The 23647-nt window shown below is 28.8% G+C and overlaps 1 protein-coding gene across 1 annotated transcript; it reads left to right on the plus strand.

Annotated features, from left to right (window-relative positions):
• The first annotated feature begins 4967 nt into the window (after positions 1-4967).
• On the plus strand, positions 4968-5756 carry LOC136091239 (uncharacterized). The gene is made up of 3 exons (XM_065818466.1): positions 4968-5125; positions 5228-5284; positions 5419-5756. Exons 1-3 carry the CDS (start codon positions 5116-5118, stop codon positions 5754-5756), a joined length of 405 nt encoding a protein of 134 aa, XP_065674538.1. The 5' UTR covers positions 4968-5115.
• Positions 5757-23647: the final 17891 nt, after the last annotated feature.

The following is a 23647-nucleotide window of genomic DNA, read 5'->3' on the forward strand; positions in this document are numbered from 1 at the left end:
TTTGGAATATAATCCCAACATACTAATTTTTTATCATAATCAATTAAAAAACGGAATAAAGTTTTGAACAAGTCATTTTAAATTGATTACAGGAAATGTATACACAGTAATAAAAAATACCCATTATATTTTTAAAAAACATAACGCTAGATTTCTTGTTACTGGGTAATTCCCGTTATGTTCAACATATAATTCGTATGAAAAAAACCTTACCGTATTTGCTGTTATGTTTTTTCATATGAATTATACATTAAACATAATGTTTTGTATGAATCTACAATTTGCTTGCTATTTTCCTCACTACAATCTTCTACTCTATAGATACACCCACAAAAAATTACTTCAGAAACTGTACAAACCGAGCATCATATTTACTCAATATTGTCAATATATAAATAACTATTAGTCAAATTAAAAATACTAATGCTTTCATGTTATAGTCATGCATACTCCATGCCCGCCATTAATCCTTTTGTTTTGTCTGTAAAAGAAGTAACTTGGAGAGTACTTTCCAAACTTTAACAAAGAAGACCCAACCTCTGTGATGATCTAATCAGTGATATGTGGAAGGGGAATGGGAAGGCTCTATATTGTAGAGGGAATAGTGAATCAGTTACAATATAAAAAAGTTCTGGAACAAAAATTGTTGCCACAATTGGCAGAATGGTTTAGTCCAGGTGAAAAAAAAACCTTCATGCAGGATGGGGCACCATTTCACACGGCTAAATCAGTTAAAAAATACAATCAGAACAAAATATTCTAATACTTGATTGGCCAGGAAACTCTCCTTATCCTAAATCCTATTGAAAATGTTCGGGCGCTCCTAAAGAAGCAAATATCTAAAGAAAATATTACAAATAAAGTGTATTTATTAGAAAAAATTATTCACCATTGGAACCATAATAAAGAATTGAAGGAAATGGCAGAAAAATGCATCAAAAGTATGCCAAAAAGGGTTCTTGCAATTATAGAGGCAAAAGGAGAAATCACCAAATATTGATCTTGAATATATTTATAGTAAATATTTGAATAATAAAATTTATTAACAATTTGTTAAATGTTTTTTATTTGTCAAAAAAATACTCATTTCTTAAATAAAAATTACTTTTGAGTACATAAATCACAAAAAAATATTAAAATAATAGACTTTGAAACTTGAGAATGTAAAAAATTGTGGGTGGCCATAATAAATTGTCACACGACTGTAATAATATAATGTAATACTATGTTAACTGACCCAGGGTATTTCACCATACATTTTAAATTTTGTTGATTTTTATGTTTTATGTTGTTGAGAGTACTTAGTAAAATAAGAATTCCTGAAAAGTTTTAGCCTCTGGTTCTAGATTCTAAAATTTTATATATTATTCTAAAATATTAAAATACTATTATTTTAGCAGGATTGGTCAGACTTCTACTGTCCCCTCAGAATTTAAACGTTCATATAGAATTTTTAAGTCACATAACTTTAAAAATATTTAATGTTTTTATCTAAAAATTTTTTACCTGGCAATATTAAAAAGTTATATAAAATTAATATTAAGTACCTGTATTTATTAATACAGGTACTTAATATAAATGTCGAGGCAATTTTTTATACGTGGATACATGAGTTTTTTATGCGGACAGGCCGTGTAATATTATTAAAAAAAGGAATTTTTTCTACTAAGAAAAAAAAAAAACTAGCGGTCCTGACCCGTAAAAAACGGGTCTTGATAAGTTTATTCAATATCGACCATTTCTATATTTATTAACTTCAATATTTTATATATAAAAGTATCTTTAATATAGATTAAAGGTAAGTAACATTTTTTCTAAATATTTCTAGTTCTTGAGTAATGGTCGGTCCAACTTTTGCCCTTTTAATAAAATACTTGAAAATAGGGAATCCGTTACCGGTATACCGGGATACCGAAAACCGGGATTTCGATTGATTTTGTCTAGTATCGAATACCGGTATTAAAAGGCTTAAAAACCGGTATTTCGGTGTTTGAATGGTTGTCTTTTTATTTATTATTTTTAGCAATATTTGTATACTTCATGTACTTTTTTAAATTGATTCATGACGAAATTTTTAAGGTGGTAGTCTACCTTTAAACCTAAATCCTAGAATTTTGTATAAAAAAACCAATTTTTAGCTGCAATATAAAAAACCTTACAAAACTAAGGAATTTAAATTTAAATTTGGTTTTTGAACACTGTTTTTTGGTCCGCGGAACAAAAAAAAGGCATTTATGCTGCGATAAATAACTCAAGAAGGATTAAAGATACAGTTCTGGATTTTTTTGTACACCATCTAATAAGGAAGTTGAATTGGCTGAATTAAGGAATAAAAATATTATTAAAAAGTTTTTGTTTAAATGATAATTCAAAATGGCAGCAAAATTTTGACCCAAAATACAGATTTTGAGCCCAATTAACTAAAGAACCAAAAAAGTTAAAATAATTTTTTTTAAGTCAGCTAATAGATTATATAAAAGAATTTTAATTTTAAATATATAGATTATATAAAAGAATTTTATTTTTATTTTCTGTTTTTCTCAAAATAAGGTTTTTAGAAACGGTGCGATAAATAACTTTTCTCAATTAAATGCTATGGACCTGAAACTTGGTACATTGGTACCAAGTTTCAGGTCCATTTTATATAGCATTTAATTGCATTTAAATAGCATTTAATTGAAAAAAGTTATTTATCGCACCGTTTCTAAAAACCTTATTTTGAGAAAAACAGAAAATAAAAATAAAATCCAACTCTTTTAGACTAATTTAAGCCAAAAACTCACAAATTGCATTAACAAAGCATTATTTTTGAAAAACAAACTGTTTCAAACCATCATTGGCTTTAGAAATGTTTAATTAAGACTTCAAAGTTTAAAAACCACTTTAAAAACAAGAAAAGAATAAAAATACATAAAGCAATAAAGTAGTAAATTTTAAATTAGTAAAACGCTATATATAATAATGTAGAAAAAATTGTATAATAACGTAGAAAAAAATAATTTAAAAAAGACCAGTCTCATATACTATTCCTTCCATTTCTTTATTGGCATCTGCAAATCCTTTACGCTGAGCTCTTTTTTTTTTCCGTTTAAGCTTGACTTTCGGAGTAGACTTAAGATTCATATTAGCGACTCTTACAAAATCTTTATTAGTGCAAAACTCTTGCGTAAATTTTCCATTATACATATTTAGCATAGCAAATACATTTAAAACTCCATTTATTCCCTCATTAAAATTTATGATTGCAGATGAGACACCAATTTCTAATGTGTCTCTAGCAACAAAAATATCCTTCGGACATCTTTTCCAAATAATTCCATTTAACGATTCATTGTTGTTTTGTGTTTGCCCTTGCAAACACTTACTTAGTAAATCATCATCACTTAAACTAAGAAAAATTGGTTTTATTATGTCTCTTACAACAATGGCTAGTCCTGGTTTTTCTTTATATAGGGCTGTACCATTTATTTTATCAGACTGGTATTTACTCCAACTTTCAGGGGTTCTTGGACACATTTGGTGGCGACTATCTAATGTAAGTGCATCTGAGCAATGGTGAAGTACTGCACCAATTTCTTTTTTTAACTGGTAAACTGTTCTACCATTCATTGACGTACTGCAATTCCAAAATAATTTTGAAGTTTATTAATTTCTCTTTCGGTAAGACGATTTTTTCCACCAAGTGGTTTCCCATCAGACAATTTTAGTTTATAAATGGCTTTAAATTTACGAAGTCTGCTACCAACTCTTTTTTGTATGTGTCCAACACATTCTACCTTTTGGACAATAAGATTTTTGTATGGATTACATTTAGCAACTTCTAGATAAGATTTTGATTCACCGTCACCAATATAATAAGCATAACGTAAATTTCTGTCTGACTCTGATGATGTAAAACATTCAGCAATTCCAGCTGCCTCCATTGCGCCTGATGAGCCCTTATGGTTAATGCTACATTCATGTGTACTAAGAAACTCATCATATTCATCAGTTCCTTTTTTTGTTTCCCATTTATCACATTGATGGCATAACTTAGATTTAATGTGGTAGTCAATGCATTGTCCAGTATCGCTTGAAATTCTAGTTACAACACCATTTAAAGAAGAGAATCCTCGCTTTTGCCAGGTGCCATCACATGAAACTGTAATATCTGTCTTGTTCTCACCAAGACCTTGCTTAATCTCAACAGCTGCTTTATTCATAAAGTTTAGAGCAACTTGCTTTTAAGCCACTAATATATACCTTTGAATATCATGAAATGTTTTTTTATGCATTGGTAGCGATTCCACGGCTTAACAAAAAACATTTGACGTTTTACAAAAAACACGCAATTTTCATAAACTTTGCTCTCTTATATCTTTTTGTATCAAGCGCCTTGAGGTTTTTTGCATCAGTTAGTGTTACTCAATCTCTTTCCAACCATATATAGAAAATACTAAGCTTTGCATGGCTTCATTTATATATTACCCATATCTTGAGACCACTTTTCATAAAAAAACTTGCCGCGGGAACATTTTTTTAAAACGAAGCTTTTGAAGGTAAGGATTCCTTAGAACTTAAACACATCTAATTTTTATGAAACTTTCCATATTTATTAAGAAAAGGACGAGGAATCTAATGGAATCTGGACGTTTTTTAACATTTATACAAAAAATTTTAGTTCTCAGCGTTTAAAAACTTCAAGGTTGATTTATATAGAAAAAAGTGTTTTTGAAAAACGTCCAGATGGAAGTTGCAAGTTTAGCTTTTCCTCTATTTAAAACAAGTCTTTATTTAAGTTTATCTAAAGAATTGGTACTAAGGATTTGCATATATAAATTATGTGTATATATATATATATATATGCTTTTCTTCGCGTATTTAATGACGTTATCTGTTTTGATTTTTGCGTTTGTTTTGGTTGAATTATGAACATTAAATTGAAAGTGAAAGTATAATTCCTAAAATTTTGATCAAATGAAAATAAATCTTTTACTTTTTCCCAGGTAAAAGGTCTGCATTCTTCAAGAAAGTTTAAATCTTGATTTTTACTATTTTAACAACAGGTTGCTCTTATTTAAACTGTTTTTTTCAAAACAAAAACCTAAAAATAGTATTCAACAGAAGCTTACGAAAATGGAGTTATGTGAGAAATTCTTTATTTCTTTTTATATTTATTTGCCTCTATTTGTTTGTTGATTAAATACAATGAAATCTTGTAATAATTATTTTAATTCCTTTTTATTAGGTGTTGACATTAACAATAGTCTCATTAAAATGGTTGCTCCATCTATAAGTCAAGAAAGTAAGTCAAAATTATAAATTAGGAACACTGTAGCACAAATTTTTTTCATTTTAATAATTCTATTTATTGAAACCAAAGTAATCCACCCTTATTTTTCTTTATGTCACTTAGATTAAGTTTACTTTTAATTTTAGTCTCTGACACTGTTTTGGATTATCTAAATATTAATGGAGGCATTGTATCCCTTAAAAATCCAGATTTGGTTTTAACCAATCACCATTTTTTACAAATTTGTTTAGAAAAAGATAAATTTAACTTGACATGGCCGAATCTTTCAGTATTTTTTACATCCTTGTTTAAATACCCTATATCTAGAGTTATGCTGACCAAGTGCCTTCAAAAGTCAAAAGATTTCATTGCAAAACTAAATCGTGCCAAAAATTTTGATTTAACAAAGTATTTTTTAAGCTCTGCTTTATCTTTTATTGGTGCTTTTCCGGATGTTGTTGGTTTGTCACCTTCTGATGCTTGATCTACCCCAACTTCTCTCCACAATAGTTAAATTGTTCCAAATCCAATTATTGTTTTTGTATCTTCTGATTTAAACTTGCAAATTGCTAATTATGATTTTTTGTGTTCTGTTACCCCAAACTCTATTGTATACACCTCTTTAGGATATGATTCTGAAAATTTTCTTCTTGATGCGCAAGTTAATGAAGTGAATCTGCCAGTTTCCAGTTCGAATAAAAAACTACCTATATTATCAGGTGATTTGACCTATCAAATAAAAAAATACAAACAGAGAATTAATCATCTTAAATAACAAAATAGACAAATTAATAAAAGATGTAATGAAAATAAAAGAAAATATCAAGCAACCTTGTCAAAATATAATGTCAGAAATGTCAATAAAAGATAAGTTAGAAAGGGTTGTAGGATTAACCAATTGTTGCAAAAAAATTTTAGATTAAAAAAAGAAATTGATTTGGCTAAAAAACGTTCACAATCAAATCGACAAAAGGCATGGTATTTTAAGAAAAAAATTAAAAACACTGTTTCGAAAACATCTGATGAAACGAATGATTCAATCTTAATGGAGAGTTTAAATTACTTTGAAAATCTTTCAGAAGAGCTGAACGAAAGAGTTAACTTTTTTGAAAAAAATGCAATTGATGTTTTTGAAGGAGGTAGATATAATAATGAAATTCGCTCTGTATATTATGACCTTTTAAGTAAAAATGTTTCTGTTAACAATGTTGAATCTGTTATCAGAACTGTACTACAAAAAATGGCTGGAATTTCATGTGGCACACTTCCAAAAAAATCTTTGGTTGCTGAATTTTTTAGTGAAGTGAACCTTTTATCAAAAGCTCAGGTTAGAGAGGCTATATTGAATAGTACACAAAATGTTCTTCATACAGATGGCACAAAGTATAATTTTAGAGAGATTGGTAGTTTTCAAGTCACAACGTCATCTGGAAGCTACACGTTTGGGATAGAAGATATGTTTTCAGGCGAGGCACAATCTTATTTTGGAGAGCTAAAAAATTTACTCACTGTAATGTCTCAAATATTTTCTCCTGAAAAGGAAAACTATGAGGATGATCTTCGGAAGCTTATTTTTTCATTTAAATCTTTGATGACAGATCGCACCATAGTTAACTCAAGTTTTTTTAGCCAATTTAAACATTGGAGAGAAGCAATTTTGCCTTTTGTTGTTAAAAATTATAATCGACTTCCTTTAAATGAAAAATGAAAAATTTCTCAAATGCATCATGTTTTTTGTGGCTTACATGTTATCCATAATTTAGGAATATATGCAGAAAAAGCAATCATGGAATGGGAAAAAGTGGTTGAGCAGGAAGGTAGTATTCATGGTGGTTTTATAAATTCTCAAAACTCACGTACCTTTGATATTTTATATGAACTTTCAAAACTTACAAGCTATAGACATGGCGATCAACGGAACGGGAAAGCTGATGAATGGAGGGCATTTTTGCGTAAAAAAGTTTTCATAAAATTTTATGGTTTTAATTCTGCATCATCGGTTTAACATTATATTTTTACTTGGTGGAGCAACGTATTTTCATAAAGATCATCTTAATGAATTTGTTTTTAATCTTGATGGTTCAAATTTCCTTCATGAATCAATACTTGAATCAAATTTCCTTCATGAATCAATAGAAGTTGGGGTAACAAAGCATGAAAAGTCATCATTAGCAATCTTCAAAATTAAATAAGAAGGTACAAAAACAGTAATTTGATTGGGAACAATTTCACTATTGTGGATAGAAGTAGGGGTAGAACAAGCATCAGAAGGTAACTACTTTTAAAGTTGGAAGTTACTGGAAGAGCCAAGACGAAGTTTATATAGCTAGATAACAATTAACAGACGACTTAAAAGATTGCAAAAAGATGGGTAAGTCCATCAAGCCAGACTTTATCAAAAGCCTTTGATATCCAGAGCAGTAGAATTTGCCTAACCACCTCTATCTAATGCTATGTAGTACCATTCTGTAAGAACAGTTAGCAAGTCAGCTTTAAAATAAGATGATTGAAATCCATATGTTTCTTATGTCATCTGCAAATAGAGCCACCTTTTCAGGATGATCACTAGTTTTGGTGAAAAGTTAACCCATTACTTAGTGACACTAGTGTGAATTAAGAGCGTTTAGTGCCACAGGGTCTGTGTGTTTTGTGATTGTGATGTTATTGTTGTGATGTTATTGTTGTGATGTTTTGTGCTGATAGACAACTAGGCTTACGTTCTTGATGGTGTCTATTGTTAAAAATGATTATTAGTTTGTTTCGTTCCTGAAACTTGCTACTTTTAATCATTCACTAAAAGCCAAGAAATAAGTTTTATAATAAAAACATTTTTTTATGTTATTTTCATTTTTTTTATCTTAGGCGTTTTCATAGGTTCACATAAACAATCTTAAAGAGTAAGTTTCTTATTTTATACTTATTTAGTTTTAAATGTTTTTAATTTATATATTTTTAAAATGAATTAACAAAATATTTTTAACACGTTATAGTGTATCTGTGCTTCTAATAATAATATTTTTACATTTTTAGATATAATTTCTGCTGTTATACCTGCCTATTGCAGTTGTAAGTACTCCAAATTTCAGAAAGTTCGTTTGCCGTAATTTATTTTCATTAAAAATTAAATTTTAACTTTATTGAAGAACCTTCTGTCTGTTAAATAGGTTATTCTGAATAATTTCGACAGATTTCAATGCCCTTTTACAGTAATTTACTGACCGGTCGTAAATTATACAATAATTTCAAAATGATGTATGATTTGGATTCCATGATTCCTTTATGCATATTTTTATGGTGTAATTATAATATAACCCCAAATTTTATTTTCCAAAACTAAGTAAATAAGTGAAAACCATCAGTCTGTAAAATAGATAATTCTGGTTAATCTCATCAGATGAATAAAATGGGACCATTATGAAAAATTTTGAGTCAAATTTAATAACGGTTGAAAAATATCAAAAATATTCAAAGTTATATGCCCAAAATATATGCCCAGTTGGTATATGCAGCCTATTTGCAGTAATTTACTGACCGGTCTGTAATTTATACAAAAATTTTAAAATGATGTACTATTTGGATTCCATGGTTCCTTTATGCATATTTGTTATTATAATATAACCCACAATTTTATTTTCTAAAACTAAGTAAATAAGTGAAAACCCTAAGTCTGTAAAATAGATGATTCTGGTAAATCTCGTCAGTTGAACAGAAAATTTAAGGGTATTTTATTTTCTTATACTTGTTGGATCACTATGGAAAATTCAAAGTCAAATGTAATAATGGTTTAAAAGTTATTCCAAAATCAATATGACACCAAAACTAAGTAAATAAGTTAAAACCCACAGTCTGTAAAATAGACAAATTTGGACATTCCCGACTGAATTAGATAAAAATATTTTGGTATTTTATTTTCTTATAGTTGGTGAATCAATATGGAAAATTTCAAGTCAAATGTAATAACGGTTTAAGAATTATTCAAGAGTCAATATGACACCAAAACTAAGTAAATAAGTAAAAACCCTCAGTCTGTAAAATAGACAGTTCTGGGCAATTCCGACAGAATTAAAAATTTTTTTTTTGTATTTTATTTTCTTATAGTTGTTGAATCAATATGGAAAATTTCAAGTCAAATGTAATAACGGTTCAAAAGTAATTTAAAAGTCAATATGATCCAAAAATACTCTCTATTTGGGTGCCATAACACTGCAAATTTTCCATACTTAAGCTCTATACCTTTCGTCAAAAAATCATCAATTTTTGCACTACAAAATATTCTATAACTTTAGATCCACTTAACTTTAAAGGTCGAATGACCCCTCATTTTTTAAGTCAGATCAGGCTCTATAAAATGATATAAATTATATATGCTTTTTTGAATTATAAAAAATCGTCTGGAATGGCTAGCATTGGTGGAGGTAAATTCATAAAACCACAAAATTCCTATTTCCCTCATAGCAATAATGGATATCATATTTACATCCGATTAATATTGCCCACGAGATTCATCATCAATTTCTTGGCTAGTGTAAACCCTTTTACTCCATGAGCAGACTGAGGCTGTACATGTAAACTCTAATAAAAAAGACAGTCTTTTCTTTCTTGATAAATCTGTAGAAAGTTCAATACTCCTCGTTTGACATTCAGGGCGCATAGCAATTTCATCTATGATGTAACAGTGTAGAAAATTCGATTTGTTATTAGGTAATGAAGTTCGTTTTGTTGATACTATTGTTGCTTTATGATATAACAATGTAAGTTTCTTTGATGAAGTTGAAGCATTTAAATTACTTGTTGAAGGTATGTTATTAACAAGACTATTTTCCGAGTAAATGTTGGGTTCAGGAGCTTTAAAAAAACTTTTGCCATGAAAACGTTGTTTTTTAAAAATTCTTGATCCTCCTGCCTTTCGTCTTTTTCCAGCATCAAGTTTTTTATTTTCCATACTTATTATTTTTTTCTAAATTTGAATAATAATCATAATCATCTAACTGAATACACAAGTAGGACTTATAGCACGAATCAAATAAACTATAGTAAATTAAGAACTATAATAATATATAAATACAAAATATATCTGCCAGCAGCAAAAGCATGCTTCTATTAAACCTATTCGAATATATTTCGAGTTATACTTTTGGTTATACTTTAAAACTACATGTGGATGTCCTGGATTACTTTTAGATGCTTACCAGTGATTAAAACAAGTTCAGCTAGGTTTCGTTTTTTAAATTTTTTAAAGATCCGATTTTAATTTTTTTTTTTGAAATCGCAAAATGTATGCGATTTTTATAAAAAAATTTTTTACCACCTATATCTAATGATAAAATCATATAAGTTGTATATATTTTTTTGAAAAACAAATATCATCATCATTTTCTACGTATATGATATTGGGTAAAACTGTACAATTTGAAATTTTGAAAGTTTTCATATTTTAAGGTAAACTACCACCTTAATTAAAGTATTACAACATTCAAGTAGATATTAAAATGCAAATATTTTTGAGACGTATCGCATTGTCGTATTTCAGATTATAAGTATACGAGAATTCGTAAACATTTGTTGCTTATTTTTAAATATTTTTATTCTATCATGTGTTTAAACTCGTTGTTTGAGTAAAAACCTAACAGAGCCGGAACCAGCTTTTTTTGGTCTTTAAGATAGCTAACTTCCAGACATGGAGCAAACTCCAAACATTTATATGTTTATACTTATGTCAAATAAGGATGCTTTGCAAAAAACTGCGATGATTGGAGGCTGGGAACAAAAAAGCCCCGAGTTTTGTGCCCCCTCCTGCCCCAAACGTGAGAGCAACAAGTTGATGAAATACTTTTTGTAATGTTTTTAACTTGACTAATATTCATCAATAAATTTTAAATTTCATAGTAAAATATTTTAGCTTTCAGCAATTTGTACTACTAGAAAAGTCAGGAGCCCTTGATATTACATGTGGAGTTCCTCAGGGTTCAATTCTAGGTCCATTATTGTTTTTAATATATATTAACGATATGCATAAAGCTTCCCAAAAAATACCTACAATTATGTATGCTGACGAAACAAATTTATTTTTAATCATCCTGATGCAAAGGCTTTGTTTGAAACTATGAATATTGAACTCAAAAATTTCAACCTCTGGTTTATAGCAAATAAATTATCCCTAAATTGTAAAAAAACTAGCTTTACTCTATTTCATAAAAAAAACAATCAATTAATCTTCCGTTAAAGCTGCCTAAACTGTTTATTAATAAAAATCAAATTAAACGTGAAAAATACACAAAATTTTTAGGAGTACTTCTTGATGAAAATTTGTCATGGAGAAACCATCTTGGTCTTCTTGAAAAAAAGATGTCCTCTGTAATAGGTGTTTTGTACAAGTCAAGACCTTTTCTCGATAGTATATCACGTAATATGCTTTACTTTAGTCTTGTACATAGTCAGCTTTTGTACGCAAATATTGTATGGGCCAGCACCCATAAAACCAAATTGCTAAAATTGCAAAGTCTGCAAAACCATACAAAGCAATTAATTATTTAAATAGGTTAGTAAACCCGGCCCCAGTGATGAAAAGCATGATGGTTCTAGATATTGAGAAACTTAACACATTACAGATATTTATTTTTATATATAAGTATAAAAACAATTTTCTACAAAGCGTTTTTTCAGATAACTTCCTGATATCATTTTCTGAAAAATATAATTTGCGTTCAAATACCAGGAACGACTATCAACTAGGAAAAATTAAATCACAGCAGTCGAGTTTTCTAATTACAAACCGTGCTCCATCAATATGGAATCGTTTCCAAAATAAAAATATTAAAGACCTAAAAAGCATTTCATCGTTTAAACAACAAACTAAAATGCATCTCCTTAATTCCTGACATATATATTATAGTTTACAATATTTGTTTTCAGATTTTTTTGTATTTTTTCTTTTTATTTATTTTTTATTTTTTTCTTCTTCTGTGTTTTAATTTTTTTTTTGTTTTCAATTTTTTACAAAAAAAAAAAAAAAAAAAAAAAAAAAAAGTTTTGCTTTATTAAATTTTTTATTTTACTTTAAAAATTTAAGTGTTATTTTTTATTTTTATTTTGATGAGTGACTAAAGGGGCTCTATGAAAAGGTTGTGATGATAAACGCATCATCCGTACCTTCTTTGAGTCCCTGACTAATTATAACAGTATATATATATGTATATATATATATATATATATATATATATATATATATATATATATATATATATTATAAAATAAAAAGATTAAAAACGTTTTTTATATAGGGTTTTTATGTTTACGATTTTATTTATTTTATATGAAAAATTGTAATATTGTTTAATCAGCGAAATAAAAGTTAAAATAATAATAATTATGACCACATAAAGTTTAAACCCCCCTCAATTTAAGGGGGTTATAAGTTTTATATGGTCATTATTTTTGAACGCTGAAAGATAATACTATGAAACTTAAAATTTATCGATAAATATAAGTCTAGTTAAGAACACCAAAAAAAATGTTTCATCGCCTTGCTTCTCTCACGTTTAGGGCAGAGGGGGGGGGAAGGGGCACAAAAGTTGGGGCTTCTTTGTTCCCAGGCTCTCCCATCATCGCAATTTTTTGCAAAGCATCCTTACTTGACATAAGTATAAACATATAAATGTTTTGCGTTTGCTCCATGTCTGGAAGTTAGTTATCTCAAAGACCAAAAAAAGCTGGTTCCGGCTCTGCCTAATTCATAAAAGTAAGTTGTCAAACTCTGATTGATTGACAACTCCTTGATGAAACTCTTCTCATTATTACTTGACTCATTTTTAAAATCAATTAAATTCACAGGAGGTGTATAATTACGGGTTGTTGTTTTTATTCTTTTTTGAAACAATCTTAAGTGCGTATACTTTAAAGCAATGCGTTAAACATTCTTTAGTTCTTGAGTTCTTGATTTTACATTTTTAGTTATACGGCGAGGATCTAAAAGTAAAAAACGAGTGCAGATTTTTCCAAATTAAAAAATCTTTATATACCTATTTCTTTGATAGTTTTTTTTAAATAATTAACATAAACAACTTTGGTAAGTTTAAAAAATTAACATTTTTAAGTTGAAACTTATATAAATTCATTTCATTTAAATATTAAATGTTTATATCAGTCACATTATGTGACTGATATAAACATTGTGAGGATAAAATATGTAACACATATTTACAAATTGAGATAATATTCTAATATAGCCGATGGAGAGTGAAATTAAAAACTTTATTGAGCATTCAAAAGGCGGAGATAAATATTCTGTTTGGTTTTTCTTTCTCAAAAGCCAAAAAGGGCATAGTACAAAGTGTAAGAAATGCGCAAAAATTATAAAAACAGCAGGTGGCTCAACACGCGGCCTTCATACACATTTAAAAACAAAGCACGATGTAATATTACAAAAACGTAATATTACATCATGCATTAATATTGTTCGAATGAATCAATAGACTTCGACTTATATTCAGATGCTGAAGAACACAAAAACTAAAATATTTAAAATACATACGAGGAAGGATTAGTGATGGATTACGATATACAAGAACAAGATACAAAAATAACGCATAGTCAAATTGGTCCCCTTATACAAAAAGTAAAGAAAACAGTGCAAATATTCAAGCGTTCACCATTAAAAAATGAGGAACTACATATTTATGTAAAGCTCGAATTTCGTAAAGAATACTTCTTAATTGCAGATTCCAAAACTAGATGGAATAGTCTATTAGGAATGCTCGAACGTTTTTACAAATTCAAGTCATGCATTCAAAATTCAGATATAGATTTAAAACTTAATATAAACTTTACAGAAACTGATTTTGAAACAGTTTCAACTACTATATCAGCACTTTTAACGGTAAAATTTAAGTCATTTTATAGTTTTTTTTTAGCCGTTGACTCACTTTGTTGCAAGGATGCTAACTTAGTTTTTGCGGATGCAGCATTGACATTTATATTTGACAGGCTATGTGAGATTAAGTCATCATTGAGCATAGAATTTATGAGTGCTTTAAAACAACGTATTATTGCAAGAAGAGCGCAGCTGTCCGATTTAATTTCTTATGTGCCGAGGTCGAGAAGGTGGTATTAGAAACTCAAACTTATTAAGTTTTAACTTACCTCGTGCATCAAAAGCAAGTAATCTCAATTCACGTTTGGGCATTGTAAATCAAAAGAAACTTTGGAATCAAAGCACTGCTGTTGAAGAACGAGCCCGGGAAATTCTTCACTTTGAGGTTAGTGAAGTTGAGATTGACGAAGGAAAAAGTTCTGAGAAATCAATGAAAAAAGACATGTTCAAGGCCATTTGTAAACAAATAAACTATAAGGTTGTCGGGAAACAAGCACAACACACTGGTGATACAATCAAGTGTTTAAAAAAAGAAAAGGGTTTCTTCGAAGATGATGGTGTAATAATAAGTAAAAGAAAAGAAATATTTAGTAACAGAAAAAAAATTGATTATAGTTAACGACAGTTTTTTTTTTTAATACGAAGTTATTAAACGGAAAAAACAAACAAAAAACTCTGTAAGAAATATATATAATAAAAACTTTTATTTATTATCTTGTGAGCACAAGAACATTTATGCAACTTTTGATTGCAATAGAATAAAAATTACTTAAGTTTATATATAATAATAAATAATTTATAATAATTTTTTTTTTTATTGTAATGATCGAATTTTTTGCTTGAAAAACTACCTTTCTGAGGAGTGAATTGGTTCACCTTCATTTTTTAGCAGATATATGATATATGAAATCCAAGATGTTCCAGCTCATGGATAACCAACTATAAAATTATCTGTACAAGTTGCTTGATATGAAATTGCATTTTCAACAAAATCTGGTGGAAGCCATCGACAAACTATAATGTCTTCTTGTATTTGGTATCTATGTGACCTACAACATGTAATTGTTATCATTATAACAACTGATACTTTGTTTTTTTATTTTATAAAATTCATAATAACAGAAACAGTTCATTATAATTTCAACTGATTTAACAATTTTCAAAAAATTTGTTAAATCATTTAATGCAAATGATAGTTATGTAATGATAAAAATCCTCGTTATTAAAAGGTTGTTTTCTTAAGTGTTTTCTTCGAGTAAATAAATGCTATTAGCCTAGGACGCTGAAAGGGAGCGTCATAGAGTTAAAGGTTCTACCAAATAGATCAATAAATTTGCATTCTTTTCAAGTTTTCGTGATTGTTAAATTTGTTTACTATGGTTTAAAAATTTAAAATATTTAATACCCGTTTTAATACCGGTATTCCTGTATCATACTGCTATAATACCGAAATACCGGTATTGATTTTTTGACCGGTATTGAATACTCTACTTAATTTAAAAAAAAAATCACAAAACCTGAGGACAACCCTTTCTTCGTCTGAAAATCATATAAGGGGGTAATTTTGCATTGTTGAAATAACTTTACGTTAAAATGATGCTAAATCTGTTTTTTTTTAAATAATTTTTACAATTGCAGACTTGGAAAATTTTTTTCCTGTAAGCATTTTTAACTTGATGTTTATTGAACATAATTAATTATTGTTAAGCATTATTTCTTAATTCACAGGTAATCAGTATGGTTTATTGAGCCTCTTCTTCGGAATTATCCAGAATAGAGAAGGAGCATTTTGTGCTAAATATACTTTAAAAAAAACACTTAGTTGCAAAAAATGTCAGAGCTAGAGGTTGTTGTTGAAAATGTTTGCAAAATTAATGATGTCAAGAGTTGACCATATTCTCGTTTAAATGAAAAAAGGTTATTCAAGATACAAGACCTGACTTTTGATGTCAAAGCACACTTTGTAAAAATTAAAGTAAGAAATGCTCTTAGCAGTTGTAAAAAAAAACTCCGTTAGCATCATATATTAGTGTAAAACGATTGTTGTTTAATTACCTCAGTTTACATTGCATAATATCTAAGTTTTATGTTTTTAGGTTTTAAAGGCACACTAAGAAACAGAATGGAAAGTAAAGTCACTTATAGAAAACTCAGGGTGCATATCAATTTCTGATAACGACTATATTGCCTTACCATAGATTTAACTTTGGTAAGAATTTGTTTACAACCGTATTTTAACATAAAAAAAATTTACACTTACCCTTTAAAAAAAATATTTCAAATTTTGATTTTTGTTAAGATCCAAAGTATTGGCTGGGTTCTTCCAAGAAGATGCTGTATCCCAATGCATGAATTAAGTGTTGGTAAAAAATCATCTGCTGTAAGAAGTATTTCTATAGACATGTCAACAAACGTTTCAAAACATTAAAACAAAAAGGTTCGCATTCTAATTCCAACTAAAACAATTCCTGCCACCAACAAAGAGTTATTTGAAGGCACAAGTGATTTTGATTTTGAGCCTAAAGAAATTTTACTTTCTGGAGAAAAGGTTAAAGGTGCTACATCTACTGGTAACAACTTATCAGAAGCACTTCAAATCAGCTCTTTTCAGTTTCAGATAAAGAATAAAAAGATATTTAATCTCACCAATGAAACCAAAAATAATTTACGAAGAAAATTTGAAAAAGCCAAGGTACAGCTCGCAAAGAGGTTCACTGAAGCTGTTGACTCAGATCAGAGTGAAGACTTAATCTCAATTGTTTTAAATAGATCTTTGGAATCTTTAGACAATGATGTAGTACCTGATGATCTAAAAAAATTGGTTAAAATTTATGAAGAAAGTGACTCTATGGGTAAACATACTGTTCTGTGTTTGATTGAATATGAAAAATTTACTAAGACGTTACTTAGGAAAGTTTTGTAATGCTCCAAATATAAGACCAAGTACGAAAAATGAAGGGTTCTAACATAGTTATAACCATTCCTGTCGAAAAATAAATTACGCGAACTAGACTAGACCAGAAAAAACCTAAACATTCCCTCGATTTCATTTTTAACAGCAGCTTTCTTCAAGATATTGCACATGGAGTCATCAAAATTAAATCTGACTCAAATGATGTATATAAAATATCTTGTGCAGATTTGACAGCTAAAATGAGTCATAGAATTGCATTTTATAATGAAGTTTGCAGAAGTGAGAATTACTCTCCTTTATCGGAAAGCAGTTTATGGCGAATACTTCATGCTGCTAGACTATCTCAACGAAAATGTTTAGCGGGAATGGATAATAGTACTGCTACAGGTGTGAATGGTTTCTCTATGTTGCAATAATTATCATTGAAGTACAAGAATAGAGAGCTGAGTAATATGTTTGAACGTAGCAAACGATATTACAAAACTAATTTCCAGTTTAACTGCAGTGCGACCTACCCTAATTCTCCCACTGCCCAATATTTGCTTTGAGTGATTTAACTGAGAAACAATTGCAACAGATTTCAATAGCACCTAATGATAAGATTTGTTATGAGTGTAAAAAATTAAGCAAATCCTTAGTTGAACTAAAAAAGTCAGCATCAAATAATTAAGCCAATGAGAATACTATTTATGATATTGAAATTGCTGAAAAAGATATCATTGATTATAAATCAATGGGTGATTGTCAACAGAAAAAAACAAAAGTTTTTGCTTTTGAAAGTCTTGGTGAAGAATCTGGATTTTGATTGAAAGACTATTGCCAAAAAGTTCTACCATCCAATTTCAGAGAAGGTCAAAAGAAATATTTTGAAAAAAAAAGAGATTTCACTGCGTTTAGAAATTTTTCTTCACTAAGAAAAACAACATTTTACAAAAAAAGATTTATTTTACAGCTCTTTAAAGGTGCGAGAAATGTTTATCGGAAACACTATCAATTGCCCAATTAGTTATTACGAAGTTTAAGCATGACCATTCTAGTGTTAATAAACTCTTTGCAAAATCTGACAATGCTTTATTGTACCATGGCAGCTTTATAATGGAAGTTCTTTTTATGTTTTGCAAAAATAAACAAATACAGCTTAGGCGTTACGATTATAATGAATCTTGTTGTGGCAAGGATCAGCGCGACAGAGAAGCTGCCGGAGCAAAGTCATCGATTCTTAGCCTTGTTGATGATGGTAATAATTTGATGTGTGCAGAGGACATTTATACTGCTTTACATTATGGCCATGGGATGAAAAACTCTGGTGTTGCCACTATAAAGGCCAAAAGCATGTTGAGTGGAACAAAAATAGCTAAAATAAGTGAGTATCATTCGTATGAGTTCTTTCATAACTACAGTATTGGACAAAAGATTTGCAACCCACATCGAACAATGCTAAAAAGTGTTCCTAATTTTACATGTCTTAAAAACAAAACGAACTATACTACCACAGCAAACAGTTCAGGAGTCTGGAGTCATAGCATGCCATGACATGAGCAATCAACTGACAGGTGACAGCACACAGGCAGAATTTCGTTGACAAGTGCCATTTTGCAGCGGACAAAACAAGTGCAACTTTTTTGGTTTGTTTCATTTTCTTAAGTCTGGTCCGTGTCAACATCACGGAGGTTTTTTAATAGTTAAAGGAAGTATCCAGAAGTTTCCAGAAGCATGCAGAAACTTCCAGAAAAATCCAGAAGAAGCATCTGGAAGCATCCAGTAGCATCCAGAAGTATCCAGAAACATTCAGAAGCATCCAGACGCATCCAGAAGTTTCCAGAAGCATCGAAAAGAAGCATCTAGAATCTTCCAGAACAGGTTCGCACAGGTTTATTTTACTATATAAGAGACATGTAAATCGACATGTAATTCAGTCAGTATATGGAAGTCAATCAGTCAGTATTATCAAGACAGTTTAACGAAGTGAGTTTTATCAAAGTGTTTTATCGAAGAACATCAATACAAGAAGTGAAATACAACAAGTGTTTCATTACATCAATACAGTCCACATCCAACCAAGACGTTGTGTTCCACAGAGCATTATTGTATCATCACAAGGTAAATGTAACACGGTAAGCCTTGAGAAGCGTGATTATTTATTTTTATTATTTTTATGACTTCAAGTGCAAAAATGGCTCCCGACAGTCTTCGATTGGAACTAAGAAAGAAAATTATTGGCGATTACGTAAGTGGAATATCACAAAAAGTATTTGTGATAAATATCGCGCGAAAAAATGAACCGTATCAAGACTATGTTCCAAATATCGTTCTACGGGGAAGTTGGCAGCAGATAAAAAAGGTGAAAGACCGCGTTCCACCACTTATAGAGAGGATTCTATGATCGTCAGATCCGTCAAGAAGGATCCCTGGATATCATCAGTCGAGATACAAAAGCAATTAGAGCTGCCTGTATCGGACCGAACAATCAGACGACGTGCTGTTGAAGCCGGATTATTTTCTCGACGCCCTGCAAAGAAGCCGCTGATTTCACTAAAAAACCAGAAGAAAAGACTCCTGTTTGCTACATCTCATATTGACTTGAATGTGCAGAAATGGCGAACTGACCTGTTCAGTGATGAATCGAAGTTCAACACTTATATGGACAATTGGTGGCCTGGGATTACAAATGAGGTACTTCATTTTCATTCAATGTTTAAAAAGAAATGTTTTTAATTTAAAGAAAAACTTTTTTTAAACATTATTTGATTATATCGATTGTGTCACTAAAATTTAAATGAAGTTTACTTTTATCAAATGAGAATCCGATTTATCAAACTATTTTTCAAATTACAAAAGTCATTACTCATATTAGGTTCTCAGTAATGGTTACATGGTGAGCTGTATGAAGTATGCTTCTGCAGTCAAGAACCTTTTTAAGTGGCCGGCTTTTTCTGATGTTATAAAGCATAAAGACAGTGAAATCTTTTGTGGAATTCTCCCACCATTACCGTTAAAACAGCAAGAAGACCATAAGCTTATATATGAACAATTTGAAAAAAACCAAAAGAAATTTCAAGCAACAATGCATAAAAATATAGACATAAGACATAAGGATAAGGATATGTATAACTGATTTATAACGCAAACAATGACATTGTAAGATAAAGACGTAATATAATATATTGATTAATTCCGCTGCGACATTCGGTTGTTTTTTTTAAATATATAAAAAAATTTAACTTTTTGTGGTGGAGTTATTTCAACAATTCAATATTATCCCCTAATTTTTTTTGCATTAAAAGAATTGTAATATGAAGTAATACAAAACTGTATCTTCAATCTTGGGACTTTTACAGTTTCCCATAATGGCTAATTTTCGACTGCTAGTTAAAACATTTTTTTAAACTTTTTAAACATTTTTTAACTTTTTTTGTGAACATTATCCTCTCAGTTTCTTTAGACCATTTAAATAACAATTGGATATTCTTTCCAAAAAGTATAAGATAAGTCTTTTAGGTTTCGAGATATATTTATCTTGAAACCTAAAAGGTGCCTATTTAAAATAGACCCTAAATTTAAAAATGTGGTGTCTATTTAAAATAGACCCTAAATTTAAAAATGTGTGATTTCAGCTTACGATTTTTAGACTAAGGCTGGATTGTCATCAGGTTTTTTTTTGATTTTTTTTAAAATTTTACCTTTACTTGCATAACATGAAGAGAAACTTAGGATGCAGTTGTCTCGTTGCCTCTAAACTTAATTTAAAAATTACAAAAACAATAATAACCTTTCAAGTATTGAAAGGCCAAAAGTTTGACCTATCGTAACTCAGAAACTTTAAATATTTTGAAAAAAAAACTTTACAAGCTTCTTTTATACCCTATCAGCATTACTGTATAAAAAATTGAGCGAAACTAAAGGATATAACTTTTGAGCCAACAGTATTTTTGCCTAGTTTTCTTAGAAAATGGCTCTTAAGGCTATAATAATTTATTATAGCCTTAAGAGCCATTTTATTTTTTTAAGTTATACTTTATTATTAATAAAGTATAACTTTTTCAAAAGGATTTTTTATTTAGATAGCAAAAGAGGACACAGAAACAGGTCACAAAACTTAGTTGTGTCAAATATGTTAGCTCTCTCTGTTTGTTATATCTTATAAGATTAACGAAAGTTCGCTTTATTTTAACTACAAATATATTTTAACTACAACAGCACACACATAGAAACACCTGCATAAACATTTACAAAATATAAATCCATATAACCTAATATAACACATTGACATATAATAAAAACATACATTACCACAACATATATATGACAGATTACAAATATAACATTTAAAATACAACATTATTTGTAATATTTGTGACATACCTTGAAATGCATTTTAATTAAATTAAAAAAAAAATTATTAAATTAATTGGCTCTGGAACGTGCTACATAGAATTTGGTTGTGTGAAAACCAAGGTTTTTTAAAATCAACATAATCTTTATCAAATTTATACCATTTTGAGTACAACTTTAATAAAAAACAAAACAAAAAAACTATTTTAAGTTAAACATATTAAAAAAACAAACAAAAAAACTATTTTAAATTAAACATATTAAAAAAACAAACGAAAAAATATCTGATCTACCAGTGTAACGTTGATCTAAAAAAAATTTTTTTTTTAAAAAAGACTTCACAAACTGCAAGCTAATAAACAAAGTTTTAATGAGAAATTTTTTTTTAAAACCTTAATAAAATCTACAAAAACATCTGTTTCTGTCAATCCTATGGTATGGATGCACCCCTGTGAGCCCCTTATTTAATTTTCTAAATACCAAAACTAAAAGTAAAGTTAAATTTTTTTTTTATACCCTTCAGAAACTACAAATCACTTGTTCATTTTAGCAGATACCGCACCTGTTACTGGTTGGGGCAGCTCTTGACGATGTTGTTGCAACAACTGCACTAGCTATGAAAAACATTTATTAAAATTTGTTATCTAATTAAAAACTACACATATTATCATTACATTAACTGCAAACAGATTTTATAATGTGTTTCATCATAATAGTACACCACTTAGCTGGCAAAGATAACATACTTGCTTTCAACAAAGCCAATTCACATTTAAAAAAGTATGCAAAAAAATACACAACTTGGCTAGCAAGGATAACATTTTTGCTGTAAACTAAGCAAAACACTTTGAAACTACAGAAACAACATATTAACCACTTACAAATTATAAACACATAACATTATAACACATAAGAGAAATAGGGACACTCTATATATAACATATATTGACACATAAACACTTACAAATTATAAACCCAACGCCTTAACATTAGCCTAAACACATATAAGCACATATAATAGATAATACACATTACCCAATCACGACATATAAGAATACTTAAATATATAAATTAAGAAAAATGTATTTATTAGGAACATTTACAAATACAACCTTACTTCGTATGTAACAGATATTTGTAAACACTTTGTATATAACAGTTATATACACATTTATGACACATAAACACTTACAAAATATAAACCAATATAACTTTTACACATATAAACACATAAAAAATAAAATATCCCAGTGGGCACGGGGCCTAAAAAAAATATCCTTTTGACGTTCAATTAGCGTCAATCCGTCCCATTTAAATTCTAAACGTCTTTTGAACGTCTTTTTTGCGTCCAATAAATTTTTCGTCCAAAAAAGATCCAGAATGCTTTTTTAAATCAAAACTAAATTAGTTAAATCACGCAAAAAAATTTTTTTAAATTGAAAACGCATTTTTAATGCAAATGTAAAAGGAATTTTCCAATGTAAAAGAACTTTTAAAAGTAAAGGAGTTTTTTGTGCCACCTTAAATTAATAAATGAAAAGCGACTAATAGACAGGTTGTTGCTAATTTATATATATATATATATATATATATATATATATATATATATATATATATATATATATAAATATATATATATATATATATATATATATAAATATATATATATATATACATACATATATATATATATATATATATATATATATATATATTTATATATATATATATATATATATATGTATATATATATATATATATATATATATATATATATATATATATATATATATATATATATATATATATATATATATAATATACATATATATGTATATATGTACATATGTATATGTATGTAATATATATTTACTTATATATTATGCATATCGTCGGGGATAGTGCAAATCCGCTACTATATTTGGATATTAATAATTTTAACAACAAATATCTATTATTGACATTAAAAAAAAACATGAATAACACTCTTTATACTAAAATGAACCCAAAATCTGTTGAAATAAAAATAATTTTAAATTTTAACCTTTTCCAGTAAAAAAATGTACTGTAGATACGCGGTATTATCCAATGCTAGTTAATCGGTTTTGCACTAACCCCGACGATATGTGTATATATATAAAATATATATATATATATGTATATATACACACAGGGTCGTATTTAAGGGGAGGTTAGGAGGGGCAATAGCCGCCCCCTGCAATATGTCAAGGGGGCGCCAAAATTTTTACGGAGGCTATAA

This window comes from Hydra vulgaris, chromosome 14 (genome assembly GCF_038396675.1).
Source record: "Hydra vulgaris chromosome 14, alternate assembly HydraT2T_AEP".
Lineage (NCBI taxonomy): Eukaryota > Metazoa > Cnidaria > Hydrozoa > Anthoathecata > Hydridae > Hydra > Hydra vulgaris.